This window comes from Apus apus, chromosome 3, assembly GCF_020740795.1.
Source record: "Apus apus isolate bApuApu2 chromosome 3, bApuApu2.pri.cur, whole genome shotgun sequence".
In the NCBI taxonomy this organism is placed as follows: Eukaryota; Metazoa; Chordata; class Aves; order Apodiformes; family Apodidae; genus Apus; species Apus apus.
Window position 1 is genome coordinate 115,319,245 of NC_067284.1, and position 27,508 is coordinate 115,346,752.

Sequence of the window (27,508 nt, forward strand, 5' to 3'; positions counted from 1 at the left end):
ATGTGAACAAATGTTCATTATTTGAAAGCAACAACCACCTAGGTGTCACCTAGGTGAGGATGTGGGATTAAAGACAGAAGCTGGACTGCCTGGAAAAGGTGACCTGTTAATTCTGAAGTGCATCGGCTACTTATGGAATTAACTTCTAAAAATTATGCCCTCCAGAAGCAGCTGGGTACTAGAATAGTGATACACGTTCATAGTAGGAACTAAATAAGGCCTGGAAATGGTGTGCCACTGTACTGTTATATTTTTAGTGCTGTTCATGACACAGTTTTGTCCCGTGCCAGCTAACACTCTCCCAGATAATGCCTAAGCATAGTTCTGGGGTTAGGAGAGACAGTGGACTATTTCCAAAAGGCTGTTTGGATCTGGCCAGACTGTTTTGGAGAGACAGGATTTGAGTTGTACAGCCACGAGCTGTACCCTGCTCCTTGGTTCCAAGCCCAGAATGTGGCTGTGTGCTCTGGTCTGTTTTATTTTCTGACATATACGTGGCCACAGATCCTGCTTTCCAGGAAGCTTTTCAGCAGCTTCTTTGGGAGGGCAATGGCAGGATTGTCTTTGTGTGCTTAGAAGGGCAGGAGTAAAAATTCTGTCAAACCTGAAAGTGAAAAGCTGTTTCTGGAAAGCTGGAAATTTATTGTCATCGAATAATTGAGCTTCAGATTGTTTTAATAAGAAAAGCCCCAGGGAATACACAGGTGTCATTAGCTGTTTTGAAAGTGCAAGTTTAAAAAAACCCAAACAAACAAAAAACAAAAACTAAACCAACCAACCAACCAAAAAATTAAGAATGATGGCCTGGCATTTTAAATCAAAATGGATACATTCAATGCAAGTTTGGACTAGATGATCTTTCGAGGTCCCTTCCAACCCCTGGGATTCTAAGCAGATGGCATCTTCAGTGTCATCAATCAGAGGATGTATATCCTGGCAATAGTGTAAAATTTATCTCTGTCCTCCTAACCTTTGCTTTCTGTTAACTGAAGAGCAGTAGCAACCTGCTAATGCAAGTGTGAGTTGGCATGATTCTCTCTGGAGAATCCCTGTCTCAAGCAGATGTTTCAGCCCTCTTCTAATTGTCTGACTGCCTCCTGTCAAGGAGGTGCAAGTCTTAACTGTATTTAGCAAAAACTGTAGGACGGGGCGGGGGGGCTTCTATGGTGTATTTTGGTTTGGTTTCTTTGTTTGTTTGTTTGTTTGTTTTGGGGGGGGAGGTTTAGTTTGGGGTTTGTGTTTGTTTTGTTTGGGTGGGGTTTTTTTAAGCAGTGTTGAAGGTATTGTCATCCAGAGGACTTACCAGAGTCCAGTCCAACAGACAAGTTATGGGTTGACTCTAGTCCGTGGCATGCTTCCATTTGTCTCTCAACCTCTTTAAGAAAAGAGATGAGGAGTAGCTGTGGGGATGATGTAGCCTGCCTGCTGAACTAGCCACATATATCCTTCTACCTGGAAGTGGCCCAGTGATCAGAACCAAGCTCCTGGTCTGCCTGCAGACAGTGACAGGCCAAGTGCCATTCCTGGGCTGGGGATTCCTGGCATGATTTGTGGTTTGAGGGTTGTATGGGGAGAGACTTGAAGCTCAGGTCAGGATGCTCTACAGGATGAACTGCCTTGAATTACCTGTCGTACCATCAACATCTCTCCCATGTATCTGTGTAATTTTTAGTTAGTATCAGCTTGGTAGTTAGAGCTTTAATGGACTTGTGCTTTTTCAGTGCCTACATTAGTAAGTGTGTTCTACTGCTGCTCCTTTTTTATTTTTCTATACCTTAAATCAAAATATAGATTTGTAACTTCTTTTTGAAATATATACCTTCTACTTTTTGAGTAAAGGACTTGTAGAACATGAAGTAGCATTGCAGTTGCATAGTTAGTTAGGATTCAGAGTCTGGCCTCCCATGAACATTTCATCTCATTTAACTCTCCTCTTTTGCCTTTGAACTGCAACATTATGTAGTCCCTTCTGTAATGCAACTTCACTTAACTCTTTATTTGCAAGTAGAATTAATTTAGTATCTTTGCTCTTAACGCTTTGTTGAATACTGATCATCCAGCTTTAATTATTTCTAAAACAGCAGGAAACTTTCAAAGTAGCAGCTGTGTTTTGCCTTAAGTCAAATGGCTTGTGGACTATGACTGCTCAAATCCCTGAGTAGATAATAAGCTTTACTCCCAGCAGGTCCCCAGACTGTTCCACTGAGGGTACTGAACTGATTAGGGATAAATTGATGTACTGGGTGTTACCAAAAAGAGTAAAAGAGAATTTCTTCATTGGCACTAATATGTGAAGGTTTGCTTCCTTGTTAAAGCAGCATTTAAGTTTTTGCTGAGGTTTCCAGTGTCTTGTTTGTTTCTCTCCAGTTTTGTCACTCTAGTGTTCAAGCAACCATCACTTTCCTTTCTGCCTGCCTCACAAATTCTCCCGAGGAGAAGAGTGCTTGTTTATAAACATTTTTCTTCACCCCATTATTAGGTCAGAGTGTGGTAAGGAGTATGTTGATATTTAGTTATTTCATAAACATGTTAAAGTGTTCTCCCTCTTGATTCCTGCCAGCTTTCCTACGGAAGGCTCTGATATCTGTCTTGGACTGGTTTTCTCCACTTTTAAAGGAATATATTGTTTTAAAGACCCAAAACTGGAAATCTGAAGTTCTTACAGTCAGAGTAGTTCATCCTCTTTCTCTCCCGTGGCAGTTGCTTTCCCAGTCAATAACATCTTTCTCAGTCCAAGTGTCTTCAGTGACCTTGCCTTGCAGCCTGTTCCACGCAGTTACTGCTTGCCGAGCAAGACGTGCTTCCTGGCATCTCTTCCTACTCCCTTTTTAATGGCCGTTTCATATCCTATAGCTCTACAGATTGGACTGACATAATTGCTATGTCCCACTTGGGATTCTTTTGATTCTGTTCTAGACTGAAAGAAATTTGGATGTCTGGAATGATTTTTTTAAAAAGGTCAAACAGCAGGCTTCCAGGATGTGATAAGCATTTTGTTAAAAAGCGAGGTCCGTGCTAGCAGCTCCTCGAGTTGTGCTTAGGATGACTAGTCCATATGAGTTGCAAAGTTTTTATCATTTAATTATTCAGCTGAACAGGAGATACTCCTTTATAGTTCCTGTTTTTTTTGTTACCCAAAATTGAGATTTTCTACATAAAAATCTGTCTGGACTTGCAAAAGTGACTGTGTTACAGTCTGCTTTCCAGCCACAGTCTACCAGCTTTTTGTGAGTATATTTTGCACCTGTCACATGAGCGCTTATTGTTGCCAGGACTGCTAATTTTCTCCAAATAAGCCAAGTTATGTAATGAAAAAAAACCCCTGGTCTAACATAAAAAGATGGCAATAATTAATATAATTGAAGGAAATTCTCAGTTATCTTTTGGTCTGTGTTAGATCTCAGGATTTTTAATTAGCCTTCCTAGGTTTACATGCTCTAACATACAAATTTTTAAATCAATCCTGTTGTCTTGTTGTGTGATAAAGAATTTCTAAAGTTTGTATCAAACATATTTTATCTTCTATTCTTGCACCTGCCTCACAACTTTTATGCTATTTAATTTCTTATAATAATCCTTGTTACTACTCTGTAGAGTTTTAGCCTGATTTTTTTCTGTTCCACTTCCAATTGATTTAAAGGTTTCTAGTGTTTTGGGGTATTTTTTAGATAATTTAACGTGTAAATCTTGTTCTACGATTAGTTCGTTTTCCTGAAAAACATTTCTGTTCAAATACTTCTGTAGAATTTGGTGAGATGTGTCCTGTGCATTTGAAGGGAACCTAGTAGTTGTTCACTCTTCAAATTTTGATCTTTGTAGATGTGGGAAACTGTTCTTTTCTTCCCCACATAAGTCTAAACAAAAACACAGCCGTGTTTTTTATAATAATATTTATCATAAATTTAGCACCTTCTTTCACTTACTGACATCTTTTTACTTCTGTTTCCTTTCCTGTGATAGTGGGTCATGAATTCAGTTAAACTGTGTTGCCTGTGGCTTCAGTGACTAAAAGCTCATCTTTACACATTGATGAACTCTTCTGGAGTGGATCAAATAAATGGATCAGATCATGGCTCAATTAGATACAGTTCTGCAGGTATCTGCTTCTGAATGAGATACTTGAGTGATTAATGTATTCAAGGTACTGAGCTACAAAATGCTTTCCTCCCCTTTCTCACCCTGATGTAGGGTCTCTTGGTGTGTCATGACATTCTCCAAAGCCAGCTTTTACTGTCTCAGCACAGCTGTGGAAGACTTGCTCTTGGAAATCTACATTCCACCTGTTTTGTTTCTGATGATCATGTACATTTCACAGTCCTCCTTATGCACCTGCAGGTTTTCCATTTCTGTTCTTTCCAGTGACTTCTTCCCACCTCTGATCTTTCCTCATGGTTTTCATCCATTCTCTTCTGTCACTTTCACTTTCAGTCATCGTGGTAAACCTGCTTTTGTTTTCCAGTTTACGTGAATCTTGCTGTGTTGTTGCTTAATCACTCTTTCCAGTTAACCTTAATTGCATGAAACTTGGAAAATACCTAAAGACTTGGTAGCTTGAGTGAAATTCCCTCCTTGGACCTTTCTCACAGATGCTGATTTAATTAGCGCTGGGATTACTGAGTCCTTCAGACTTGTAATTTTTGTTGTTGTTGGGTCAAGAGGGAGGGAGTCCTGTTCTCATATATATTCAGCAAGTAAATGCTGTAGAAAATGATGGTATCTAGAGCTGGTTTGTGCAACCAGCAGGGCTGGAGGGTCAGAAGTCTCTTACTGCGCCACCGCTCCATAGGAAACAGTGATTTTCTGGGTCCTGTGCGGTGCTTCCAGTCCTTTCCCTATCTTGGGTGTTCCTGCTGTGCACATTCTCTGATGCTCCTTTCCCAGCTTCATTCCCATGTAAGCCTCACCCCTCTCCAGAGGTCATTAAGCATCCTGACCACTGCAGCAGCAGTTTACTTGTCCTGATGGGCTGTGCTGTGAGTTTCATTGACCTTTTGCTCTGGGCGTACGCATAGCAGCAGACACCTTGCAGCAGTAGCAGGCACCTTGCACCATTACTCACTGCTTTTTTTAAAAAGGCAAATCACTGTGTTTTGAAGGCATGAAATTAACTTCTTGAATTTTCACTTAGTTTTTAAGCCAGTTTCATCAATAACAATTCTTTTAAACAAATTTTAAATCCACAGATTGCAGCCTCTGTCTAAGTGTCGAGAGGGCTCCAGATCATCCTCAGCCAGGTAAGAGTCAGCTCTGGTACCTTCTGTCTTGCCCAGAACATCTTTCTGGCAGGTTTGAACTTCCTGAATGCTAAATAAATACTTGGTCTCCCTGAAATGCCACCCGGTTAGGAAGTTTTACTGTTGCACCTAAACGGTGCTTTCAAAATGCTATCTGGGCATAATCTTCTCACCTTCAGGTTTTATTTGTTTTCTTTTTTTATTATAGAACAACAGCTGAGAATTCTTCTTCCCATGTACCTTTTTCATTTACTCCACTGTTTGTTTTGAATCATTTCACTGTTATTGTTCTGGTCTGTGTAAACCCTTGGGACTGAATTGGCTTAGGCAAAGGAGGAGATTTGTTCTCATCCTTTTTGAAGTGCTAATTCTGTGATTATTTTTTTTTTTAATTTTAATTTTTTTTAGGCCTTCTGCCTTTTTTTCTCTTTTGTTTTTTTTCTTCCTTACAAATCTGGACCAGGTTCCCATCCAAATCTATGAAATACAAGTTCTGAATACAGTCTTTTGCTACAGAACTGAAGAGAATTTGCAGCCAGCAACGAAATAAAGCAATACTGAAAATGCTGAGTTTTTTTTCCCCCTAGAGAAAGGGAGTTCCCTGACTTGACCAGCTACTAATTGGTACAAAGGTTTGTTTACACAGAGGAGCTATTCCTAATTAGTTCCCTATGTGGATGCTCTACTTGAAAAATTAGTGTTACATTCTGATTTAATTTAATCTGCTTTTATAATGAATTGTTATAATTTGCAGTAAGGAGTGTATTTTTAGAAGAAGAAGAAGAAAAAGAAACTATACCGCACCACCCCCGAGTTTCAAAAGATAATTCCTCTTTAGGCAATGATCAAGCACTCTTATTATTTAGAAATTAAATTGTTAAAAAAACATCAATAGTTTAGAACCAGTTCTAAGTCATATCTTTATAAATATAGCTGCAGAAATACAACCCTGTTTTTTTCAGAGCCAAAACTTAACTCAGCTGATTTGTGGACCTGATAGCTTGACCTCCCTTTTTCTCTATTCATGAGGATAGTGAACCAGAATATTTGGGAAGAAGAGCATTTATGGAATTATATTAGCATGATTGTGGTTATGGTTGGAACAGAAGTCCACTTCCAAGCTATTCTGTAGTGGATTTCTTTACCTTAAGATGACTTCACCTTCGTCCTGGAAGCAAACTTGGATTGCTAGAAGCTCTTTATTTAGAGATTTGAAAAGGTGACCTAAGAGCCAGCCCTTAAGAACAGCTGTCCCTCTAGCTCCTTATGTAGGACCTGGTCCCCTTGTTTTCCTCTCAGCCTGTGCCCGTCCCACCCCCAACACTTGCAGAAGAAAATAAGCACTATTAGACATTTAAATTACGTGCTTTATCTTGGTAGTTTCAAAAGAATAGAAAATAAATGGCTGAAATTAGAACTGCTTTAACCAGACCTCTATCAATGCAAGTATTTTGATCCATGTAGCACTTAAAATAAATTTCTGAATATTTGGGAAATGAGTTTACATTTTTATTATTTCATTATTATTTCTTTTATGGCTCCATATCATGCGTACTAGTACCAGTAAACATTATTTTCCTATGGTTTAGTACCAGTTCATTATAAAGTCCAAATTAAATTGAAGCTGTTTGGACAATTAAATGGGATAAAAGTTCAGTGTAATTACCTGATGATTTCAACCCTGAAGCATTTTTTATTGGTGTTACTTTAAAAGTTATTGGCAGTTTGAAATTTCAATTTAAAAATCATAATTTCAGTTTTCCGTGGATATAATCTGGCATATTTCCTTTTTAAGGTAGAAAGTTTCACCTGAAAATTGAGAGAGGGGAAACCACAATGATCCCATGTGTAATTCTGAATGTTTTTTCTGACAGACAGGCGTTGAACATTTAGCATCACTTCTTGGGGTTTTTGAATGTGAATTGGAACCACTGCATTTCTAGGTAAGACATAACCAAGTGCTTCTGATAAGTACCCTCTTTCTTCTGTGCATGAATTGTGAGAAAGCTAAAGAATGCAATGGGCTGGACTTTGTGTCTTTGTTGAATGAGTCTCATGTTATTTGAGATTTTAAATAATAAAAGTCCAGTTGTTCTAAATTTTTGTATTCCCTGAGAAGCCACACCAGCAACTCTGAATGGTCTGGCTCTGGGATTTAATTTTATGATGGAGTGTGGAGTTGTTTGATTAGCTTGTTGCCATTCCATGTGGTGATTCAGTCCTGTCTGCCCTTTCTCTTGCATCAAGACCTGTACTCATCGAGGATCTGCTGGTTTAGGGAATTTGCTGGTGAACATCTACAGGATTGCAAAGACTTCTTGGAGGATCACTTACCTGTCAGTCTAGACTCCTGCATCCACTCCCTGGGGACTCAAACAAATACTGGTGTCCACTCAAGAGAATGTGGGGTGGGAAGAGAGTGAACTAGTTTTCCTTTTCAATTTCCTGTTTTCTAAGAATACATAGGAAAGTTTATTAAATAATATGATAGTAAACATAAGTTGAAAGATGAACTGTAATGGTATTATTCAGGTCTTCAGGTGCTAAGTATATTTTTAAAATAGTAACTAGTTGATGAGAATTAAGCATCATTTTCTACCAAAACCACTGTGAGTTGTTAGGATGAAGACTGCAATGCAGGGAGAGCAACACCAAACATTGAACCTCATTCAGGCAATTGAGTTTGATGCCTAGTGTACATTTGAGAGGCTTCACTAATGCCTAAGGAGTCTGGATTGACCTGCTAATGTGTCCTTAGGTATCACCTCAGGTATGCTAACTTCTGCTGACTTCTCAGCTGCCATGGTAAAATGAGGAGGAGTGTGGTCATGGGAATTCAGAATGCATTTTAGGCATTTTTTAGAAAATAATCCAGAGTTCAGAAACAAGGTGGAAATGTTTCACCTCTGTAGCTGTGCAGTCTTCGAGGTATTTTCTGTGCTCACAGAATGTCTTGTGCAGGCATGTTCAGTACAAGGAGCACCAGGAAGTGAATTCAGCTTTCAGCACAGGTTCCTAGTTAATTCTCTGCCAGGTGCTTTACAGAGACATGACCGTGAAGTGTGAAGAAAGGTGCTGTGGTAACTGCACTTTGGTGCCTGCATTGTTGTTCAGGTATGTTTTCCAAAGAAGTGGGTACACTCTCAATCTGGAATTCAGTTTCAGGCCTGATTTGGGTCAGAGCTTGAAATCAAAATGTTTTTCCTGAATTTTGCATCTTCACAGGAGGATGATTTCCCAGCAGGTGTTAATGATCAGGTGTTTGCTAATTTACAGCAGGAAAAATTAATTAAGTTCTTGAAATTAAGGCTAGAATTTTTCGTAAGTAGCAAAAGACATAGATTCTATTGACCTCTCCTGAAGCAAAGGCTCTAATTTTTCACCAGTAGCAAAAAGCAAAAACCTCCAAAGAGGTCTTTCTTAAATGAAAAAAATTACAAACTCTTTTTTTTTTTTTTTTTTTTTTTTTTTTTTGCAATGTTCACCTTCATTAACACAACTTGCTGACTTCCTTCCTCAGCTGCAGTTCTTCCTACACTCAGGGGTCAGCAAAGAGCAAGATCAACAAGCCACACATCTGGCTGTCTCTCTTTCCAACTGGAACAAAGAAACAATTTTTTTAATATCTTTTTTTTTTAGTGGCTTTTTGAGTTAATTGTAAACAATTTGGGTTTGGAGTCGCTGACTTGCAGCAAATGTTTGTCCTAGGCGGATGTAAGGGAAAAAGGACTGTCCTCATGCAACTCCTCTGTGGCCAGAGAGGAGAAAAAATAGCTTAAAAAAAAAGGAATGTCTTGGTCCTTCTAGCATTGAAGTATGCTCAGAATTTTGAGTGCATGTGTAGAGCATTTCACAGGCTTAAAATACATGCTTTGAAGGGGCAGGGAGAGAAGTAGTTGCTCATTTCATTTTCTTATACTCTTGTATACAATAATACTGTTGTGTTTTTTTTTTCCCCCTTTTATTTTCACTTGCTGTTTATCTACAAATTGACAGTGATAAAAGACCAGGGACAAACAATAGGAATGGGGGGGGAATTATAAAATGAGAGTTATATTCTAATGCTTTTCCTTATATTTATAATATTCCTAAATGCTTTGTTCCAGTTAATGTTTCTTAACGTTAAGTAACATTTTGAAATCCCTTAATAATCAGTGAAATGTAATACCTTTCTTATTTTCCCAATGATTGTAGTTTTCTGATGTCTCATCGCATCATGTAGCATCAGTTTATCAGTGAGATTTACCCTTTTTTAAAGTGTTTTATCTAAAGCAAAGTAAATATCTGGTGTGACTTTTCACACTTCCACCCTTCACAACAGGAAATACTAGAATTGTTGCTTGGCACTTGTGAAACCCCAGCTTATTTAACAATACCTTTGTGTGTCTAATTTGTGTTTCTAATGCTCTGATATTTTGGTTGCTTTGTGTAAGATGTCTGTCATCATAATTTGATTTCCAACCTGACCATTTTGCTAAATATTCACATTTTCTCTGATGTGAAAAGTAAATTGAACGTTTGACTGGAACACTGCCTAAATTTCTGACAAACTTGAATACAGTGAATCATCCAAAGAAAATGTTTTCCATCGATTTGTAGGAAGAAAAATGCAGTGTACTGTGATTATTTTTGGTCAAAATTAGGTGTTTGAGTTGATAATGCCACTTAGTGGATAACAGCCTTAACTGCAGCCTTTCTTCAAAACCAAATCAGGTAGCAGACAGCGATCTTGATTGATACTGCAGTTTCCTCCTGGCTAGAAAATGCTGATTGCTGCATGTTCTCAAAGAATCTTTTATTGTCAGTGGCACTTCAGGGACTTTATTAAAGCCATTTCAGTTTCTGGATGAAGTGTATAAAAATATGCTGCTTAAAATATGTGCTTTTGCCAAGAGAGGTTGGACCAGGTGACCCTTGAGGTTCCTTCCAGCCTGGTATTCTATGATTCTGTGAAAGCATAGGCAGCCTTTATTACAGAATTTTAAATTTCTAGGAAAATGAGAATAATCTTATTTGCAGATTTAATTTATTTGGGAAGATAAAAACAACAGTCTTTGGCTTTCAGTGGTTCTTTAGGTTAACTAAATGTAATTGGTAGTATTGTGATAATTTTTGTGTTCCTAGTCAGTGCTTGTTTTAGCACTTTGGGTTGGAAGATGGGTGACTGGGCAAACTGAACTAGATTGGATAAATTAAAACTCTCTGAGAACTACATATATATGTATATATATAGTTATATTTTAGATGTATGTATATTTGTTTCTATATCAGCCTATCAAAAAACCCCATTCTACAATAAAACAATACCATGCTCTGTAATTTAATGGCTTTTTTAATATAAAAAGCTTTTTGCACTGTTGAAACATACATTGGTTTAGATCTTTCCACTCCTTTTCAGCCTTCAAACTGGGTTCTTTGAACTTTTTTTCCCGAAGTAAATTTCCATTACTTGCCATCGACCTCAGTAACCTTCAGTTACTGAGCATTTTTTTACTTGATCTTTCAGGCTTTTTGAAGTTTTCAGCTGTGCTGCTTATATCAGTAAATCAGTTGAATAAACTTCAGCTAAAATTATGATTGGCTCAGAGGAGAAGGAAGAAAACAGAACTCCATTTCCAGAAGTGATTCAGTGCTGTATTAGAAAATATTTTTTAAAAAAATATTAATTTTAACACTTTTTTTTTTTCCCCAAGAGAATTTATATCTTCCATTTGTTCATCATAAAACTGGGAATGCTTGAGATTTTTTTCTTCCCCATCCCATCGTCCAGAGAGCTTATATCACCTAAGTCATGAGACAAGGCTGTTGGATCCTTTTTAAAAATAAAACTTAAATTTTGCTCTAAACCTAAATGCAGTGTATTTTCTATAGTTTATAATTCTAAAAGGCTTGATTTGCCTTTTCCAACAGGAATATTCAACAGAGGCAATAAAAAATATTGGATGTAACTACCTTGCTCCATTTTTGATGGCAGAGAATTGGCATTTCAAAGCCAGTGTTCCTCACCCCATGGATCTGGATTTTAGTCAGACTACAGAAGGAAAACCAGATTTCTTCTTTCTCAGCTTTTAAAATCTGCTTCTTAACTTTAAAGGAAATAATGCTAATCAAAACTTCTTGAATAAGGACAAGTAAAAATGGGATTTCTGTTCAGGTGGAGAAAACAGGGCTAGTTCAGGAGCTGACATAGCCTGTGTTGGATGCCAGGCTGGGCTGCCCTGCTAAGGACCTTCACCTGCCTTGGGACTTCACTCTCTGCCTTGTCATCCATACGCTGTTCAGTGTTCCAGTAGGAGTGATGGGGTTAATAATTTTAGATGTAGTCACAGATACTTGTAAACTAAATTCCAAGTTCCAATAGGAGGGAAGGGAAGCAATATGACCAGCTGGTTGAGGGAGGAGATTCTCCCTCTCTGCTCTTGATAGACTCCACCTGGAGTACTGTGTCCAATTCTGCGAACCCCGACATACGAAGGAGATGGAGCTCTAGGAGCAAGTCCAGAGAAGGGCCACAAAGATGATCCAAGGGCTGGAGCACTTCTATGAAGACAGACTGAGAGAGTTGGGGTTGCCTCAGGGAGATCTTGTAGTGGCCTTTCAGTACCTGAAGGGGCTCCAGGAAAGCTGGGGAGGGACTTTTTATAAGGGCTTGTAGGGAGAGAATGTAAGGGAACAGTTTTAAACTGGAAGAGGGGAGACTTAGGTGAGACATGAGGAGGAAATTCTTGAGTGTGAGGGAGGTGAGATCCTGGCCCAGGTTGCCCAGAGAAGCTGTGGCTGCCCCATCCCTGGCAGTGTTGAAGGGCAGGTTGGATGGGGCTTGGAACAACCTGGGCTGGTGGGAGGTGTCCCTGCCCATGCAGGGGGTTGGAACTGGATGGTCTTTAAGGTCCCTTCCAACCCAAATAATTCTATGATCTTGTGATCGTGTATATACATTTTTAATACTGTTATTTGTTCTGAAATGTAGCTATTAAGGTATTATATGGATTAGATTGTCTTTTGTTACAAAAACAAGGGTAGAGGGAAAAACTCATCCACTGGTACTGGAGCTGGAGTCCCTGTGAAAATCCATTCTGATGTTTGCATCTGCTGCAGAAGTGAGCACCAAGGTTTTATGGATCCTCTTCTCAGGAAGTGCACCCGAGGATCCATGAACAAGGGCTCCATGTCCCTGCTGTGCACGGGTGTGACTTTGCTGGCGTGGCTGGGCAGTGCACGGGGCTGCTGCAGCCTCTGAGGAGACGGGCTCAAACTGGGATCAGTCACCATCTGAATTTGTGGGGTAGCTAAAGAGAGATTTTGTAGCAAAATAGGAGCAGGGTATAAAGTCACTACTGGGCGCCAGCCTTACCGTCTTAATCAGAAGTTACAGTGCAAATTTCATTGCTAAATGAGGAGTAGCTTCCAGTAACGAATTAATTGCTGCAGAGCCTGTCAGGGTCAGTATGTTATTTTAATTTTCATTTACGCTTATAATAAATCTAATTTTTAATTGAAAGGATGGTTTTAATTCAGCACCATCCACAGGACTCCTTCCTTGTTTGTCATCTTAGGCAAGTTCAAACTTCTTAATATACAAAATAAAGTTACAGAGATTTTAGCAGCTCATGCTGGGGCACAAAAGCTTGTTTTGCATTCTGTGGAAGGAAAACGCATTATTTGGAAACAGATTTACTAAGGAATGCACTTCTTAAAGTATTAGGCACAATGCAAAATTAAGAATCTCTCTATGTCTCCATCATTAAGAGGGGTAATGTGCTTGCCTATTAATTTTCAAGGCAGGCTGTTTTGCACAAAAATGCCATGGACCCAGCCTGCCCCTCTTTCAATGAACTGAGTCTAATGTGAAAGGATCGGAGTTAATATCAGAAGGAATTAAAAATTACACAAAGCTAATTAAGGAAAAAAGGAGGAGTTTTCGTAGAATTTATACTCTTCTGTAACTCCTACATAATTATGGATTTAGACTAGTGTTCTGGAGAAAATCTGTTCTTGTTCACTATTCAGTGCTCTTGTCCCTTAACTCTACTATGAGAGCAATCTTTGAAAAAGTCTGGAGTTTAGCGATCTTCTTACCTGCTTTATGTTTAATTTATAGTCCAGTATAACGGTTAATTTTTTTCTCTCAGTCTTTCTGCTTGGCAGTCCATCTGCATTTGTGGCATTGATGTGGATTTTTCCTTGAGTGCAGTATTTTACATTTGTATTTACTAAATTTCTTTTGGATAGTATCTCTAGTTTATCAAAGCAGTTTTGAATTATGATCCCATTTTCCAGAATATTTTCATTCCCCTCTACCTTAGTGCATATTTTAAAAGGGTATTTTCACCTTCTCTGTCACTAATTAGAAGTATTTCACAAAAGCAGATCTATACAACAGATACCAGATCCTGTTTAAAAATACCATTCTCTTTTGCCAGTAAACCACTGACAGCAAGTTCTTCAGATTTTCAGTTTTGCAGCAAATTTCTGGTACTAGATAGCATTTTCTCTTTCCTCATCCTGAGTCAAAGCTCCCTCCTTTATATGATTCTGTACTTCCTTCAGTTATTCCATGTGCTCAGACAGCATACTGGTTGCCAGGTCTCCATTTTGACTGGTTTGTCCATTGGAATATCCTGTTGTTTATTTTCATAACTGTTGAGTTTCCTGCACGCCCTTATTCCTTAAATCAACTTTTCAGAAGACCTATTCTTCCAGATATCTCATAGAATCATAGAACAGTTTGGGTTGGAACTTAAAGCTTATCCAGTCCCAACCCCCCTGCATGAGCAGGGACACCTCCCACCAGCCCAGGCTGCTCCAAGCCCCATCCAACCTGCCCTTCAACACTGCCAGGGATGGGGCAGCCACAGCTTCCCTGGGCAACCTGGGCCAGTGTCATCATTTGAGATGACTGAAGCTACTTCTTTGAAATCATGATCTTTAGTTTGATATTTTCTCCTTGTGTAGCAACTTCGGCTGTTTTTAAATTATTTCTTCTTTATTTCCATCCATATATTCAGCTAATTCTCCTAGAAATTCTCCTGGAACTAGGTGATCTTTAAGGTCCCTTCCAACCCAAGCCATTCTATGATTCTATGAAATAACTTGTAAATAAAATCACTCTGAGGAAAGTCTTCACCATAGTTGCAGAAAGAATTAGAATATGATGGTTTCCACCTTGTTTTTTCAGACACTTGCATTGGATTTTCTGGGAATATAGTACAAAATACTCCATGTGGCATAGTCAGAAGGCTGAATAATTGGAAGTCATTATCAGACAGCAAGGAGCAGCAACCTTTTTTCTAATGTTTCACCTGAGTTCTGGTTCTCATTCTCTCTTAGAATGTATATGATCTAGAATAGATTTCTCACTCATTATCCACTAACATTTAAACCAGGTATCTTTTCAAATGCCCAAATCCTTATTGAGAGTTTTCTATGGTGGTTTATTTCCTTTTCCACTATGAGTTTGGTGAGAGAATACAAGGATAAGGGAGGAAGATGAGAGTGTGGCTGCTCTTCGTTTGCAGTTCAGAAGAGCTAAGTCAAACTCCACTTGGAAAACAATTAAGTAGTTTTTTTTGAAGGAAGAAACACTTGAACTAACCAAACCTCTGTTCCGTTTCTGTTCTCTTTGTGTATCAGTTTGGTAAACAGGAGTATCCTGCTTTGCTTACCTAGCAGCATCAGTTGATAGAGGTTCCATTATTGTGTGTGGGGAAACTGTGTCCCCAGTGTTTGTATGAGCTGCTGTGCACGGGATGCTCTGTTCAAACTGGGTTACTGTAGTTACTGTACACTTAGATGGAAGGATCAAAGTGCAACAGTGTTTTCTTAATTTCAAATGTAATTTTATTCTAATTACTTAATTGGCTTCCATTCTACATTTTTTTGTTGGGGGTTGAGTTTTTTGTTTTTTATTGATTTGTGGATTTGTTTTTTCATTTGAAACATGAATCAGAATTCAGATATTTTGGTTGCCTGGTATTCATCCTTTCATGGTGGGTTTTCTAACACAATACACTTTGAAAATATAGAGGAGTTCTGTTCAAAGTGTGTTCAGGTGTGGGGATTGGCATACAGGGAAATTTCCCCCTTGAATAAGTTTAAGTTCATCTCGGGTAATCCCTTTTTTTTCACCTTTTGATTTTAGTGAAACCACCAGCCAAGAAGCCCTTTAATCCTTGGGGCTACAGGTACTAATATTGTTGGCCAGCTCTTTTAACATTTTGTGATTAGTGAAAAATGTATTTGTCATGACAAACCATTTATTAACTCCCTTTGAGTTGCCTCACCTTTTTTCTAGTTCTTGTGTCCTGCACTCTGCATATCAGTTAACAGCAAAAGCTCTTGGCTTTAAGTGTTGCTTATCTAGGAATTGTAATAAAGTCATTGTTCAAAGCAGAAATGATTCTTTTATCTTGGGTTGCTTTCACCTCGAGCTACATTCTTCTCTTATTCCACTTTTTACTTCTTTACATCTGTTTTTTTTTATTTGAGTTTTGTTGGGTTTTTTTGTTGTTTTTGTGTTTGGTTTTTTTTATCTGTTTATGCTTCTGTTTGACACTAGTTTTTCTTCACTTGTGTGTAGGTTGCTTCTTAGTGTATTACTTATGTTATGAAAATGTTATAGATACAGTATGTAGAGACATTGGGCATAACTGGATTTTTTTTCTGGAAAATGAATATAGCTGTCCTTCTGTAAAGAACCTGGGTGTGTTTGTGCCCCTTATCTGTACCTGCATAGAGAATACTGTAGGAGCTTCACTGTGAAATATCTTTGAGGTTTTTTTTGCAATTAGCATCACAAACACAAATGTATTACTATTATCACATATTTTCTTAATATAATAATACAGTCTTATGCTTATTTCTGAAATAGAGTTCACAGAGGAATAATACCACTATTCAAAGCTAATACCTATTTGCATTAGTGAGGCTATTAAACGTCAGTTGTTCTATTTCTCTTCATTAATGCAACTGCAGTTTCTGAAATCCAAACATTTACCACCCAAAGATAATGATCCTGCCATGTCTATGAAAATATTATCAACTATGAGAAAACTGGAGAGATGATTGAAAAAAAAAAACCTACTCTGGAGCTTGGTGGGTATAAATACAAGGTACTGCACAGAAGGAGGATGGATGAATTGCTGCAATGCAGAAATGGGTAAAACAAAACTATGCAAATAATATTAGAGTGATTTGGAAAGCACAGTTTACTGTGAGACGATTCCAACATTATATTCAGTGTCATACTTGGGTGCATGTGGAGCACTGTACCTAAAGGTGAGGGATCCACTGGAAATTGGACCCTTGGAGAGATTTCAGAGAAGGTCCTGAGGCTGGTCAGGTATAATAGAAGGTGAGCTATCGTGGCTGAGCTTGTTTAGGCTCAGTCTAGCTGTTTAGACTAAGCAGAGTTTAGGCAAATGTGTGCACAGTGTGACAGCTGCTCCCGTGCCTGTCTGGGGATCTGGAGAACCCCACCCCTACCTCCAGTGGTATCATGGCACTGCTGTCAGCATCAATCAAAATGCTTCCTTGACTATTCCTGATTCCAGCACTGTGGTTCTCACAGCAATAGTATTCCCAGTTCCTTACCTATGGATATGTCAGTTTTGTTGCTTGACCTTTGCAGAACTCCATTCAGGTGCTGATGGTGAGATGAAGTAGGGGAGGTGTGTGCGGGGCACACGCCTGAAGCTGCTCCTGCCTCTGCCTGCACCTTCACTCCAGGGATGACTCTGAGCACTGCAGCGTTCCAGTGTTGTTGGAACTAGTCTTACACAAATGCTCATAGAAATTAGGAGGTTTCAGATGTTTATTGCATAGAAGGAAGAAGAGGAAAAAAGCAAAAGCGTTAGTAACAGAGTGGGAGAATGCAAATAAAAATTATGGTTTATATCTTCCTTCCTCTCCCAAGCAAAAAATAAAAACAGGGAGTGACACAGGGTTTCCTTCAGAATGAAAGGAAAAATTAAATTTTAATTGTTAAGAAACTTACACATTTTTTAAGCTTTGTTCATTTTTTATTTCATTCCTTAATAGACTAAAACCGCTTTCTGAGCCTTGCACTCCTGCTGTGTCCTTAGCACCTCAGCAAGCTTTAGAGGCGAATATCACAACGATTTGGAATCATGCTTTTGATCTTAAAGATGTTCTTGAGTACAGATGCTGGTGGTTTGTTTGAAAGCATGGATGGTTCTTCCTGCAGTAAGGTCCGTTCCACTGCTTTAATGATGCTGCTCTGCTCAGCTCAGTGCAGTTCCTGAGGACTGGATGCCTGTCTCCACCCACGTGGATGTGCCAGTAGAAGTTCCCATTCCTGCCCCTGAACTTGGGAGTCTGTGTTTCTCCTGAAACTCCCAATGGAGCTGCTTATGAGAACCCTCCCAGCTCCAGTTCATTAGGATTGTCTAAATGAGTTTAAGCAGTAGGTATTTGCTGATTCAGCTCTTTTTGACAAAAGCCTTTTAGATGATGTTTATGTAAGCAGCAGATTGAAGAAACAGTGTCTGGCAGAGGAGCCCTGGTGAGCAGCAACAGGATGAGCCTGGAAATGTCTCCTTTTTCACTAACACAAGGTTGAAATGCTTTGTCTGTCTGTTATACCTTCAGTGTAGCTACAGTGATGCTAATGGATTTGAGTTGGTACTGATTAAATTAGTCCTCTAAGGAAAGAAAAAATGAATTAGTATTTCTCTAGCAATTAGAGAGTGGGGGTGTTCAGCCTGGAGAAGAGAAGGCTCCAGGGAGACCTTAGAGCACCTTCCAGTGCCTGAAGGGGCTCCAGGAAAGCTGGGGAGGGGCTGTTTACAAGGGCTTGTAGTGAGAGGACAAGGAGGAATGGATTAAAACTGGACGAGGGGAAATTTAGGTGAGACATGAGGAGGAAAGTACTTAGTGTGAGGGTGGCAAGACCCTGGCCAAAGAAGCCGTGGCTGCCCCATCCCTGGCAGTGTTGAAGGGCAGGTTGGATGGGGCTTGTGCAGCCTGGGCTGGTGGGAGGAGTCCCTGCCCATGCAGGGGGTTGGGATTGGATGGTCCTGAGGGTCCGTTCCAACCCAAACCATTCTTTGATTCTCTGATGATTCTACTATAGCTATCATATAAAAATAAGTAGAAAGCTCCACACTTCAAAATTATGTAATTGCTTAAAACAGTGTGTAAACAATTATTTTAAATAAATTATTTAAAGCTCTGGACGTGCAGTATCTGCTACCCAGTTTGTGAACATTTACTGAATTTTCAAAGCTGGATTAAAGTATATAAGAAATACATATTTCAGTATATTTTCAAGATATGTATATAAAATCCATGGCAGATTTGAAGGGTTGCATTTGCAGTTGGTTTGGGGGGTAGTATTTTGTTTATAACCATTCAAAAATTGATTGATTGATTGATTGATTGATTTAGTGGGCAAGAAGGAATTTATTTTCCTATCCTAGGTAATGCCTTTAGAACGTGAAAAGTAAATTAATAAAAGTTTAGGAACAAAGTGATGTGTTAGAAAACCAGCCTGGCTTATTTTGTTCCAAGCTCAACACTTGAATATGCAACTGGATAAAAGTATATAAAGCACAAAGTGCTAAATGTACCTTCTTGTTCATTGCTGCTCTTACAGTTTATGTCCCAGTGCCAGTAATCACATATTGAGCATCAAAAACTGAGTTATGAGCTTTAAGCTGTCTACAGTAGCTTAGAAGGTATTTTCTGTATGCTTATGCAATACCTTAGGGTAAGGTTTGGTGGTTTGGAAAACAGCAGAAAACATGAAAAGACAAATATCATTGTCATGTCAACATGTCATTTTTTTAAAGAGTACTGTTTAAAATCTGGAATTTTAAGGGGTCTTGGACGCCAAAGGGAAGTTACTAGCTGCAACATCAATAGTTGTGTATATGCCTTGGGTTTCTTTTCAACATTTAAGCTGCTTTTGCAGTAAGTAAAATAAAGCCTTTCTGATTGGCTCCTGAGCATCAGCTGCTTGTTTGCGTTTCTGTGAAAACTACAATGCATCTACTGACCTGCTCAGAATTTGGCATTGCTCTCTTTGAAGTCTCAGTAAAAATCCTGCAAGTGACTTGCAGTTCCTGAGGTTTGGAATACACTCTTAGAATTTCCGGGGAGAAACAGTTTGGAAGATGCAAGGACTGGGAAGCAGCAAGCTATACAGAAGGAAATTCTTCTGTTTGGGGCTAGGAAATATGTTTATTAGCACTTCCACTAAGGGGAAGAGTCACCTTTTAATATTGAGTTAAAAACCTAGTGTTGAATGATGAGTTATAGTTTCCAGTTCTTGGAACTAGATCTGGCTTTTAGTTTTGTTGGGTTTTTTAGGAAACCCTCAAGAAAATCTTTCAAATCATAAAGGATTAGCGCATGATTAGCAGCTGCCTGAACCAAGTCTTCTAGATGTTGATGCCGAATATCACTACTTTTGGGGTTTTTGTACCTTGGAAATGCATGGTGTCAAACCAGTGTCTTCAAGAGCATTGGAAAATGCAGGCTGGGCATGGAGTCGGGTGTGAAGTTTGTGGCAGGGTTCTTGTTTCATGCTTCTGACCTAAACAGCTGAACAGTTTCTACACAGGAATTGAAGGGGAGGGAAACAAAATGAAAAACAAGCCAAGAAATATAGTAGAAAATCAGGAAAAAAATAGTCAGAAATCTCCAGAGCTGGGATGTGCTGTTACTCCCATGAGAAGGATCAGAAGGCAGAGCTTGGGCACATGCCCTCAAGCTGCTCAATGCAAATGAGGGAGCATATCCTTAGGTTTTTGGCAAAAAGGCTTCCTCGCTGCTGGGAGCGCGCTGGCAGCTCGACCGGGCTCTGCCTGCAGTGCTGGCTGGGGCAGCAGAAGAAATGCTTGGATACTCTGTGAAGATAGAAGGCAATGAGGTAAGATAAGGCTTAAAATGAGTTCAAAGTCAAGAATCCAAACTCAGTTGATAATTTAGATTGTGTTAGAGTTTCATAATAATATAAATTGTTTCTTTCAAGGTTCTGGAAAGGAAAAGAAGTGTATGCATGTTATCTTGTCCCTCTTACCTGACGCTGATAAAATGTGTTATAATGGCATGATGAAAATGTTAAAATTATTGGAGATAAAGATTTTAATGCTGTATAAAATCTATTTTGCTCTTCTAGCATGTTTTTCCCCTTTGTAGGCTAATCAGAAAGCCGGACTCAGTTCATACAGTGCAGATCTTGTTCTGAAAGTAAAACGAATATTTTTTTTCCTGCATATAAATGGATGTAACTTGATGAGTAATGGAGAATCATGTTTTAATGTTGTGTGTGCAAGATGTTGCTTATTGTGAAGGGCTTGACAGTCTGCTCACTGGATTTGTTCTGGAGAGAAAATTTTGAAGAAGCATTTGATGCAAAACAAAGCCATTTGTCTAACTAACAGAAACCTGGTTTTACAGGAAGCTTCTTGCTCTGAATGGATTAGTGATTAAATTTATATCATTTATGGAATGAACAGGGTTGCTTTGAAACCTTCAAACCTTACATTAGCTTCCTAGGCTTCCTGCTCTAGAAATACGTTCCTTATATGCTTATAGAAACCAGGGTTGATGATGTTTGAGGAAGAATTTGACAAAACCTTTGTTTCCTCATATGGAGTATCAGCCACTTACATGCTTAGAATAAGTTTTTTTTGTGCTCTGTTTCTTACATGGGAAACGAGTTAAACTGAGTAAGAGATGAACATCAGATGTGAGCCCTGAGAGCCATAGTTTAGAGTACTGAGACTACTTAATCTCTGAGGCAAAAATCAGTTTTCAATCAGAGTTTTAAATCTAAAATTACATTTTTCTGCACCCCTCCAGGCAGATCTCTTTATATGTGCTTTTCATGGTTTAATTTTTCTGTCGTTTGAGAGTAAGTTTCAGTTTACCCAAGAAAGCCACACTGATACATAGTTATAGAACAATGTCTCTTCCTAAGGACTGTACTAGTAAAAAATTTTCAATTCCCTTCCTTCTTATCTTCCATGCTTTTTTGAGAATTGGTCCCTCTTGGGCGTTTTTCATAGCTTGAAATGCAAAGGCTTCCAAGATGATAAAAGCTAAAAAAGATAAGAATTTGAACCTTTTTTTTTCTTTTTTTAATATATATAAATACATTTTTAAAAGCTAAGAAATGGAAGCTTTTTGGCTTTTCTTTCTGATAGATTTTTGTAATAATATGTTATAGAGCCTTACTGATTAGAAACAATTAGATTTTTTTTTTATATTTTTTTTTTCCGTAAATTATTTTCATGTAATAGCATGGATTTTGGTACAGATTCCAAACCAAGAATTAAGACCTAATTTTTGACTCTGGAATGATATTCTGTAGTCTTGAGTCCAGCAATTTAGAGAATGTCCAAGTACAGATATAGTTCTGAGTTTGCTTCTCTTGCTGAGTAAACAAACTCAGAAATACCTGTTTGTGATATTACAGTGTTGTTTAAATTCCAGTTGATTGGGTACAATGATTACTGCGTTTACCCAGTGTCTTACTCTCTGTCCCCATGCATAAATATCACAGAATTGACCATCAAAATACTTCTCTTGCTCCAGAACTTGCCAAAATGTTTAACTGATGATGCAGACTGTGTCAAGCCCTTAGTTGTAGTAATCTAAGTTTACCTATATAACTGTTTACAATTTTGTTGCATTTACTAGGTTTGCTGGGATGGGTAATCTTCTTAAGGTCCTTACCAGGGAAATTGAAAACTATCCACATTTTTTCCTGGATTTTGAAAGTAAGTTCCAATAATTACAAGGCAATGAGAGATTCTTTTCCCTGACTTAACAGCGAACTGAGGAAAAACTTCTATAATCTGATTGCTTGCAGTGTGTATTTTTCAGCACAACCAATCTGTCCAAATCCTTGTCTCTAAAATAATTTCTGTTCACTCAGCACTGCTTTTCTCTTCCTTTTCTATTTTTCAGGAACCAAATGGGAAATCTTTTAAAAGTTCTCACTTGCACAGAGCTTGATCAGGGGCCAAATTTTTTCCTTGACTTTGAAAGTGAGCAAAGCTTCTTGCCTGGCTTGCCTTCTTTGCTTATTATTGCCTAATAAACTGCATGCGCTTCTGCATCATAAAGCAATTCAAAAGGGATTTGCAAACAAATCAAATTACACTTCAGTTGAATATTGCTTTTTGATATGTAGAACACCATACAAAGTCACTCAGATTCCTTCTGAGCAGAGAAGGGAGCAGAATGATAGATACACAAGTAAAAACTTACCCTGAATTAGTTGCAAAACGTTTATGAGCCATTGTTTAATTTACATGTGAATGAACTTGACCTCAGGTTTCTTTAACAAGTTAGGGTTAAAAACATAATTTCTTTATGTTGAATGAAAAGACGTATTGAAAATAGGCTGAAAAAATACAGGTAGTGGAGGTGGCACTATTTTTGCCTAGTGCAGTGATGGTTTAGCAGTTGCTTTTTACAGTTTCTAAAAAGTAGTGAAGTGGTCCAAGTGTATGTGCTTGATTGCATCTCTCTTAATTGCATGGTTATCAGTTTGCAAACCCGTGTTTCACATTCTGATTTCCTTGTCACATCTAGATCTGATTCAAAGCTATCTCACTTTTGCTGGTTATAGTTTCCCTGCATGTACTTCTAGGCATTGTCTTGAAAACTTCTCATCAAATCCTTAAATAGGGGTTTAATCTTACTTCACTACTTACCTGAAAAGCTTTTTATTTACAAATGCTAACTGAGTGGTGTTTTGTCTCTTAATACCTTTATCCTTCAAAAAGAAATTAAGTTTTGGGAGAAGACAGTGGTTTTAAAATAACTTGGTTTTGAAGTAAAGTTCAGGAGAGAATTTCAGGTCTTTAGACACACACTTTATCACCTTGAAATTGTTTTCATGAACCATTTATTCCTGAATTACTTTTCTGAAGAAAAGTTACTGACATGATGCAAGAGTGTGTGTTCATGCACCCTTTGAACCACTGGCTCAAAAACTCCTTCAGACACAAACTGAAACGGTGAGATTGTTCAAACGTGCTTTCTTGGATGAGACCTTGAGTATGTGACTATAACTTTGCACATATCCTAATTTCTCATCTACATCTTATTTACTTCATTATGAAGAATCAGTTTCAAAATACGAAAAGAAAGGGAATTGGTTCATTTGGGTTTAGGAGAAGCTTCTCCAAGGCCTGTATCCCTTTTTCTCTTCCGTGTGTATCGTTTGAGAGCTTTATTGTAAACCCAGGATGTCAAACCTATATCCAAACCACCGTCTGATTTTTTTCTATCAAACTTTCAAAAGCTTTGGTAGCTCTATGGCTTTGCCAAGCTATTAGGAAGGTTTTCAGCTGCTCTGAGCTTCTGGGTTTATCAGCCCCTTCATGTCCTTAGCCCTGGTCCAGGCTGCAGACTTGGCAGGAAGCAGGTGGTCTGGCAGAGTGGAGGTGGTGGTGAGAGGGGAAAGTACCTGCTTTCATGCCTTGGCAGCAAAGGTGTTTTTTTCTTCCAAAAGTGAATTGCCAAGAACTGAAGAGGGTGAAGCACCCTTTTCCATGAAGTGGTTGGTGCAAGCACACGGGCATGCTAGTCAGGCACAACTACCTGGAGAGCAACACAACAATCGTCTCTAAATTTCAGTGAGTTTGACGATCCTGAGTGAATGGTTAAAATGTTTTACTTGTGAAATAAAATCCTGGAGGCTTTTGTGGCTCGAAGTCCGTGTTGTGTGGCAGGGAGGTGACTGAAGACTCCTGTAGTTGCATGCTTTGGTCTTCCTTAATGAGCCACTGTACAGCCTAAAAGGACACTCCTAGTGGACGTGGAGAAGAGCCTGCTTGTGTGCTCGCGGCACGTCCGACTAATGTGGTCTGAGTTTTCAGTTCACATTGATGGATGAAAAAGGTCACTACACTTGGCCATTCAGAGGACAAGGGACGTGTTGGGTGGGTGTGTTGACTGTATTTTATTTGCATCCTCATATTGCTTTCTAGTTTTTGTGCACTTTTTTTCATTAGCTGTAAACTGAAATCTCGAAGTGAACCTGTCAGCACTGCTTCTGAAGTGTTTACAGAGCTTTCAGATGCTGCTGCCCTGGTGGGTTTTGGGTTTTCATTTGGTATGTCTTGTACCTGAAGGGAGTGTGTCTGACATACTTGTTCCTGCTCTGCAGACATTGTACCACACAAATAATTGCTTTAAAAAAAACAGAAATGGCCTTTGTCCTCATATGCAGGAGTAGAACACAGAGTCTGTCTGCATGCCTCAGAAAGCAGAGGCTTTATGGACTGATGTTGGTGAAAAGTAATTCGTCCATGATTCATCCACAATTCATCCATAGCTCCTGAAGGAACTGGCCAATGAAGTTGCAAAGCCTCTGTCCATCATATTTGAAAACTCTTGGCAGGCTGGAGAGATCCCCACTGACTGGAAAAGGGGAAACCTCCTCCCATTTTCAAGAAGAGAAAAAAAGAAGACCCAGGGAACTACAGACCAGTCAGTCTCACCTCTGTGCCCAGCAAGATCATAGAGCAGATCCTCCTGAAGGCTCTGCTGAGGCACGTGGAGAGCAAAGGGGTGATTGGTGACACCAAGGGCAAATCCTGCCTCACTTATTTGGTGTCCTTCTACAGTGGGGTCACAGCACTGGTGGACAAAGGGAGAGCAGCCAACGTCATCTACCTGGACCTGTGCAAAGACTTCATTGCTGTCCCACACAACATCCTGGTATCCAAGCTGGAACATTACAGATTTGATGGATGGACCACTTGTTGGGTAAAGAATTGTCTGGATGGTTGCAATCATAGAGTGGTGATCAACAGCTCCATGTCCAGATGGAGAGCAGTGACAAGTGGTGTTCCCAGTGACAAGGGGCGCTCCTGGGTCTGGTGCTGTTTGACATCTTTGTTGGCAACATGGACAGTGGCACTGAGTGCACCCTCAGCAGGTTTGCTGATGACACCAAAGTGTTGTGGGGTCGACATGCTGGAGGGAAGAGATGCCATCCAGAGGGAACCTGACAGGCTGGACAGGTGGGCTTGTGCAAACTGCATGAAGTTCCACCAGGCCAAGTGCCAGGTCCTGCACCTGAGTTGGGGCAATCCCCTCCTTATTATCCTCAACTATTATACATTTTATAGGTGAAGTGTTGAAGGCATGAGTTGTTCAGTGCAACAAAAATTATTTTCTTGTGAATTACTGTTCCCCAGGGCAGAATCCTGTTCTGCTGAAGAATTTGAGGAGGACAATCTTGTATTGCATCTTTTGAAAAATTCCATTACTGGTTTTTATTTGTTTCAAAGTGGGCATGTAGCAACAGGAACACTTAGAAAATTTACGTTTTCTAACCAGATTCAAAGTTGTGGGGTTTTTCAAGTTCTACCTTGTGCTGTACTTGAAAATGGGAAAGAATCATGAACAAAAAAGTTTCAAAATTTCTCCTTCCAGCCCTTTCTTTGCTTGTTTTGTTTTTTTCTTTAAATAGCTGTTCAAAATTTTCTCTGGAAAAGTTTAGGCTGCCAAAAAAAAAATGTTTCGAATAATCTCTTTTCCCCCCCTTTTCCTGCAGTTGTTGATAATTGTCAGTTGTGACTCTTCCAACACGTTTTGCTGACATTATTCATCACTCCAAACTGGGAATCAGGTTCCATAACTCCGTGGTCGTACTTGAGTCCAGCATTAATGTCAATTGATGTTGTGCAGCAACAGCAGTTCTGCATGTTCTCAAGAATTAGGCAGTTACTCTGGATCTGTGCAAGGAAAACCTGTTTGAACATCCAGCCAGTCCAGCCTTGGAAACAAACAGGGACAAATGTGAATTTTGGTAGCTTCAACGGGTGATGTGGAGACTGATGTTCTCCTGTGCAGCTGAAAAAGCCTTTTCTTTGAGGTGAAATGCAACCTTTTTGCATTCATCAAATCACTCTTTTTAAGGTGTGCTGGAAGGCTTACGTGAAGAAAAAGAATGTCTTCATTCCTGGACAGTGACCTGTCAGGTTGTTTTACACTTGGATCTCAGTGTGGGTGTTCTTAACCAAACTGCTGGGTGCAGGAACTGCTTGCATACCCCTCACTTGGCCCTAATTCCTTCTTAGCTCTCAACCTGAAAACAACGTGAGGAAGAGGGGAGTGCATTTCGAGTCTTGAGAGTCTCTGGGTTCAGAATTTCACAAGTCCGTAGGACAAGTTCTCTTGAAATTGATTTTGTCAGTTCAAGAACTGTTTTGTTCTTTAGATGTTGACTTTGTTTAAATTAGACACAGATAGATGAATTTTGCATACTTGAGGCTCTTTCCACAGCAGGGTTTTTCGCAGGGCATGTGTTGTCACTTCACTGCTGTCCTTAGAGAGCCTTTTACAGGCAACGTAAACAATTTCATCTGGATTCTTGGAAATAGTTTGAAGGTGGAGGTAACAACTATTTGTTTTGAAGCTAAAAGTAAAATCTTCTAAATTATTGGGAGGAGCTGCCCTTAAGTGACATCTTTGGCCCCATCCTCTCAGATACAAATACCTTTTATAAGACCAAACTCTTTAACCTCAGCAGGTTTCCTTGTCTTCTGAATGTTAGCTAGGTGGGCTCCTTACCTGATCCCAATTTAATCCCCCTCATCCCCTTAGGAATCAAGGACACTTGTTTTCTAGGATCCCTGTCCTCAGATTAATTAGATTTTCAGTTATTATTGTTCATGTTATGATTAAAAGTGTCTATTATTAGAACATGTCTGGCAACTTCCCCCTTTTTTGCATACTTGGATATTAATTAATAGCTTCACTCCAGAGGCAGCAAGGCTGGAGATGAGATCTCTATCCAGCCTCTATCCAGGAGGTTAAACTCTTGCACTCTTGTCTCCTCCACTGCAGAGTCCCCTAAGCAAGAAGCTGCAGCTCAGTTGGAGAGAGGCTGTCCACTCTGCATCCCCCATGGAGCTGGAGCCTGGCACTGATGTCCCTGGCACAGCACTGTGCCTGTAGCAAGTATTAACAGTTTAGGGATTAGCAAAGTAGTAATAAAAAGGCTTCAGCTTGTTCTAGCTAGTTTAGAAAGGATGATTCTCAAAAATCCAGTGTAGACTGGATAGGGTGCTGTACTATCCAGTACTGTTCTTTTTAATGTGTGGAGGAGTACAGCAGGTTCTGGTACCCTCTAAATTGCATGATTCACTGTAGTTGTAATGCCTGTTGTCTTTTCTAAGGACATAAATGAGCTTTTAATCTAATTTTGTCCCAGATTGGCATGGGAAAAATAACTGTCACTGTGACAAACCTGAAACAGGACTTCAGCATTATACAGTAAG

The 27,508-nt window shown here is 39.2% G+C and overlaps 2 protein-coding genes across 12 annotated transcripts in view; both read left to right on the plus strand.

Annotated features, from left to right (window-relative positions):
- Positions 1–27,508, plus strand: part of SMC6 (structural maintenance of chromosomes 6) — a 962,009-nt gene that overhangs the window by 525,536 nt on the left and 408,965 nt on the right. The window lies entirely within an intron of this gene.
- Positions 1–27,508, plus strand: part of CYRIA (CYFIP related Rac1 interactor A) — a 52,159-nt gene that overhangs the window by 11,598 nt on the left and 13,053 nt on the right. For 4 of the 10 annotated variants that reach the window (XM_051615972.1, XM_051615969.1, XM_051615977.1 and 1 more), the window contains exons 2-4: positions 5,184–5,234; positions 7,109–7,177; positions 22,173–22,252. In XM_051615972.1, the coding sequence (XP_051471932.1) occupies positions 22,180–22,252 (73 nt within the window). In that variant the 5' untranslated portion in view covers positions 5,184–5,234; positions 7,109–7,177; positions 22,173–22,179. Of the gene's footprint in view, positions 1–5,183; positions 5,235–7,108; positions 7,178–21,902; positions 21,983–22,172; positions 22,253–27,508 lie in introns of those variants that run through there. The other 6 variants (XM_051615976.1, XM_051615973.1, XM_051615978.1 and 3 more) reach the window with 6 other exon arrangements.